At 27.1% G+C, this 6,250-nt stretch overlaps 1 protein-coding gene across 5 annotated transcripts in view; it reads right to left on the bottom strand.

Annotated features, from left to right (window-relative positions):
- Window positions 1–4,344: 4,344 nt before the first annotated feature.
- LOC142328224 (uncharacterized) overlaps window positions 4,345–6,250 on the bottom strand; it is an 890,790-nt gene continuing 888,884 nt past the window's right edge. For all 5 annotated transcript variants that reach the window (XM_075371822.1, XM_075371823.1, XM_075371824.1 and 2 more), the window contains one exon: window positions 4,345–5,996. In XM_075371822.1, coding sequence (XP_075227937.1) covers window positions 5,974–5,996 — 23 coding nt within the window. In that variant the 3' untranslated portion in view covers window positions 4,345–5,973. The remainder of the gene's footprint in view (window positions 5,997–6,250) is intronic.

Genomic DNA, 6,250 nt, shown 5'->3' with positions numbered 1-6,250 from the left:
AAATCAAAAAATCAGTATTGAATGCGGTTTAACAGCTTTCGGTTGTGGAACTTGATCGTTTTCAAAATATTCATAGTAACCGAGTTCTGGATTTAACATCCTCAAGTTTGATAACACTCTATATAGAGGTTGGTGAAAGGATTTTGAAAAAAAATATACGTACACATTCTGAAAACGTACTCAATTTGGTTGAACTAAAAGATTAAAAACAATATTTGTTTAACCGCAATTTGAGGACTGCATACAATACATGTAATAGTGTTTGGTAATAAAGAGCCATGCCTACTTTGTTTTTTGAATCTGTAACCCATCTTTGCGTTCACGATGGGGTTTTCTGTTGTACTTCCTTCATCATGCATCTTTTAAGAAATTTTTGTTATTGAAAATCAATAACATATGTGTATGGATAAAAAACACATTTGTGACAAAACTATTGATATATCTATTCTACAGGTGTAATACAAATTGGTATGAAATAACATATTAATACAACTGAAACAATAAATTGAAACATTATGTGTGAATCTATATAGAAATAAATAGAGTGATTCTCAATAAACTATTGATAAAACGTGGCTGATTTTCCCAAATCATTTTCAAATTCCTCATCAAAATCATTTTCATAATTAAAATATTCATCTAATGCTATGTGATCAAGAATATCATTACTATGAAGAGTTATTTTTATATGTAATTTATCCTATTTATAGTGATCAAAAAACTCATTATAATCATCAATAATTTGAGATTTTATTGGTTTTTTCCTTACCTTAAAGAAATAATTAATAATAAATCTATGTGAGCTTGTGGACATATTGTTATCTATTTTATAAATGATTAAAAATTTGAGTCAATAAACTATTGATCTCTTCCTGACGTTAATATGATTACATCAAGTGAAGTAATTGGAAGTAAATGATAAGAATGTTTTGACAAAACAGGATAAAATTCATCAGGTTCAATATAAAATTAATCAATTACAACAATATCGCAAAAACCATCACCATGAATAATTATTTTTATATGCAATGTATCCCAATGAAAATATTTTTCAATATCATTCGTAAAATTTTCAATACAATCTTTAATTTCCCCTTCAATTGGTTTGTTGAGTAAAATGAATATTTAATATTCATATTTCTTTGAGGCTTAAATTCAGATTCTATACTACTATCAAAGAGCTCCATATTATTATAATCTGGATATATACAGAAAAGATATATTATCAATAATGTATTTGTTTTCTCAATGATTTTAGCAATAAAAAAATTTGGTGTTAAATAACGTCACTCAAATCTATCCATTAATTGTAAATTTTATCGAATCCTAGCCATTTTACATACGCCTTGTTACCTTTTCATTTGAGTATTTTCTCAATTTGATATACATCTGTGTGTCTAGTTTTTTGTAGTTCGTGTTGATAAACACGATCTTTTACGAGTTCATTTGTACTATCAATAAGTTCATATGTACTATCGATAAGTTCTTATGTAATCAGTAGAAATTCAGCGTACACCATATGTATTTTGAATATTTCATTCGTCCAATTCAGTAAATAACCTTTCTTGAGGGTGAAAATAAACCCTCAGGTTCAAGTGTCATTTGATTATTGATTATTTGTTGTAATTTTGAAGGCATCTCAAACCTGTGTTTTAAAATGTATTTTGCAGTAAATCCACTCTTTCAGCATGTAAATTTAACTAGAAACACATGCTCATCCTGGAAAATATGACTTAGAAAATATTATCCTAGAAAATATTGTTTAAGCATCAAAATTTTGTCAGGGGTCAAGGTCAACATTATGTTTGAATATGAGGTTTTCATACTACTAAGCAGTACGTATAAATGTAAGTGAAGATTGCTGTATAACTTGGTGCAACTTAAAGGGATGCCATAATATAGCACCCCTTACAGCCCTTACACCAAATAATTGGCAAAATTTCATGGTTTTTATTAACAAATCAGGATTTTATATGTTGGTACTCAAACCGAATAAACCCGAAGCGAAAATGTTCTGCAATTGGGTATGTTGTGAAGTGTTGCCGTCAATACACAAATCCAGTCAATATTATGTTAATCACCCAAAAATTGAGGCGTGCACAATGACAAAGGAAAACTTTAACATAAAATTAATTGCAGAAAATAAAGTGCTTATTGAATTTAATTGGGACTTGGCACAAGCTAGCAAACTTATGATTGATATACCGACTGAAAATAAATCACTAAAAAATTGACACCCGCCTCCCAGATGATGAGAGTAAACACAGCAACTTGGTCATATATAAAAAAATATTAAACCCGATGACAAACAGTTTGAAGAATATTACGTGATGCGCTGCCAAACTAGAACTATGAATGCTGCCGAAAAGAAACTCTTAAAAAAATATACCCAGACTAAAGAAATATATAGAAAAACTACAGATAGGAGTGGCATAATCCTGCTCAACTTGATGCAACAAGATCTGGCTTTCAAACGGTGTCATAATGACTTACTACTTTAACAAACGAGGATCTCATGAAAAAAGTCGAATTGATGTTCAAGGGGGTCATTTAGAAAAAATGTTGTTGTCTAACAACTTAGTGTTGTTAGAAAACAAGTAGTAGTTTAGTACTCTTTTAGTAATATGAGTCATTTTAAGTATGAAAAATCATACCCTCCTGATAAGGCGCTAAACTACACACAATATCACAGTCATTTGCCATACTTATATGCTACTTACTCATATAACTGCTACTTATATGAATTGCAAGGAAACCCGTAAGCCAATTAATCAAATGTACATGCATACTTTACTGTGTGAGAGTTTTCTTCATGTGGAAGAAGCGTTAATGGATACAGCAGGCGTCGCAAAGTATAAAAAAGCTACAGAAGTGCGTTTAGTGAACAATTACCAGTCATGTTTATGTTTGACATGATACAATATGAATTGAATGGAAAAGAGGTCAGTCACTCAATTGATAAACCTCTGGGTGATGATCACTATAAAGCACATGTTGTCATTACGACCAAGCAAAAAGAACACTATAAGTCATGTAGAAGTATAGATATTTTCCAGTTTGATGAAAACAGACGGTTTTATATTGATGTCCACTAGGAATGCTGATGGGATTTGCAGTCTTTCAAGAAGGGGAAGATGCGTGAAACAAGAGCTGGTATTGATAAGAGCGAGTAGCAATGTGAATGCTATAGTGACGACTGAAGCCAACCATGGGTTAATACTTTAATAACAAAAATCACTTGGAACGTACTCTATTTGCGTCCAGCACTCAGAAACAGTAGAATTGAACGATGTAGTTAAATCGAATAAGAAGCTATTGGTTTCTGTAATCGGGACAAGTTCACATAGTCGGCCATAACGCAGACGGATAATAACACTTGGACTACACAAACGACATCAAACGAGAAGGAAATGCATTGAGTAATACATCCAGGAATAGTGATGTCACTAAGGGTATGAACAAGTTAGAGATCCTTGTAATCTGACGAATGTCAAAGTGTTTTTCAATTTGAATTATTCATACGACGAGTTTAGAGGTGACAGCAACAAAATGTACAGAATGTTTTGACTTTCAAAAATCCTATTGAGGTAAATGGCGTCTACAGCCAGTGTATATTTCTTCTGAATTTTTAAATAATGTTCCACTTTTTGTAATAGACTGTTTGCATCAGAACGAATCTGTAAAGTCAGGTCCAGTAGACTTGAAAGTACACTTTAAAGCCAAAAATAATAATACAGCGTATTGCGTGGTCATATATGAAACGTATATGCACCGTGGTAAAATATGCACCGTTCACCGGTGTTGTGAATACGATGAATTAAAAAGAAAAATATAATACTTACATTATTTATTTCAGCATATATATATATATATATATCGATTTTCATGAAAATTTTATGATTTGTAGTGTGTGAAAATGCCATGCCTGACCAAAATCTTCATGTATTTGCCTTAACATTAATTCCATTTGTTTATATTTTAAATAATCAATGTGACTAATCATATTTATTTTTTATTTTATAAAACATTTTTATTTATTTCATATTTTATACCATATGTTATATGCTATTAAATCTATGATTGGTTGATTAATAGCAGTAACATGAACATCTGAGAAGTAGAAATAATTTTGTCTGATTTCAAACAATGGTGGACCATATTCTTCAGGCATTTAGATTTTTTTTTTATGAAGCAACAAAACAAATGATTCTTATATTTCACACATGCTCTAATTATATTCTGACTACTGTTCCCATTACTCTAATGGTGTAGTTTAAAAAACACATGAAATAAACTAGTAACGAACTGTGTTTATACAAAATTAATTTTATCATGAAATGATAATTTTATTTCAATATTATTTTATTAAGAGTTCATAAAAAAGTACAATCTTTTAAACATAAATAATTTTTAGGTAAAACTAACTGTACATTATTGAATTATATCATTAATAAACATTACAAGGTAGGTGTGTACGTATATAACCAATTAACAAGATTTTACTTAAATGAAACAATATATTATGACAATATGAAACAAAGATTATCGTTACACTTGATAACACTCTCTTAAACATTTTCAAGTATTTACCTATATAATTTTTTATTGATCTTTAACATCATTCTAATTTAATTACAAAAAATTAAAAATAAATAAACATAATATCAACACTCGTGTATAATTTTTAAAAATAAAAATTTCATTATACAACTAATAATAAAAAAAGAAAGTTTAAACAAGCCAAAAATTCATTACAGAAAAGTAACAATCTTTTCTTTAATTAAAGAAAAAACCAAATAAATATTTTTTAATGAAATAAAATATATTAACAAAAAACTGGTAATATGTAAAACTGAAAATATGTATTGTATACATCAATTTATTTTATGTCATTTTTTTCTTTTTTATAAATTTAAAAAAGGTATTATTAATGCAAGTATTATTGTGCATTTTTACACAATAATACCTGTATTATATTATCATAAAATCTGTACAAATAAGAAACAAACAAAATTAATATTTCAACATTATATAAATAAATTTACAAATAATTATCAAATATACACTTATATACAAAATAGTGTAAAATGAAAAACAATTCACGAATTTTATCATTAATTCACTATGTTATTCTTATTAAAAGGTAAAAAATATATATTTTTTTTTATTATAATCCAAACGTGCTCAATATTTTATAAAGTACCACCATTTAACAGATATCATTATACACAACTTTTTATTAGCTTATTTTCATTATTGTTTACAAAAAACAAAAAATGAAAATGAAATGTTAAATATAGATAATAAAAATTATTACACTGACTAAAGTACAGTTACTGAAAGTATATATAGTAGATACATTAACAATGAAATGAAATTGAGTAATATGCTTATAAAAATTTTATTAAGTAATAATAATTTTACACAATAATTTTAAAAATTATCTGTTTTATACAGAAGAAAAATTAAGTGTAATGAATCTAATAAAGATCTTTAATAAAATATTAACATAATAAAATTTATAATATAATCTTAATAAAATATAAATAACATAATAATTATATTTTAATATCAACAATTTGGTAATAGTACTTATTTGAGTATAAATTACCAATCGAGGTACGTGTTCATTATACAAACAAAATAGACTAATTAATTCATATTTATTGTGTAATATAATCTTTACAAGAGAAGATTTATTTGTTCAAACATTGTTCATAAAATACAAATATCAACTAACTGCTTTCAATCTACACATTTTGAAAGGTTATCCAACTCACAATACATATAACAATATTATGTGACAATATTATATAACAATATAACAATATTGTTTTTTATATATATATATATATAAACATGTAATACAATCATTTTATATGTTTGTTAACTTTATATATTGTTACACCCATATTTATATATGGGTGTAACATCTAACTTATTCAAATGAAACACATCATCACACCTTTTCCTTCAAACGCAACTGAATTTTACACCTGAAACAATGAAAATAAAACAAAGATTAAATCTCCCCATACAGACAAATTAATAAATTGATCTAAAATTCAATTTAAATAAAACGTACTTTTTAAACTTTTTCAGTGGGTCTGGATTAGTTAATCTGATGACATATGATCAGCACTTGTTACAGAACAGTAAATGTGTCAATAAATTTTGAGATCAGGTTATAAACAATAGCTTTTTACATTATTTTTTTCCATAAGTTAAATTCAACTAAATCTGTTCTTTT

The sequence above is a fragment of the Lycorma delicatula genome, chromosome 7, assembly GCF_047948215.1.
Source record: "Lycorma delicatula isolate Av1 chromosome 7, ASM4794821v1, whole genome shotgun sequence".
Classification (NCBI taxonomy): Eukaryota; Metazoa; Arthropoda; class Insecta; order Hemiptera; family Fulgoridae; genus Lycorma; species Lycorma delicatula.
This window is presented reverse-complemented; position numbering and strand designations above follow the sequence as displayed.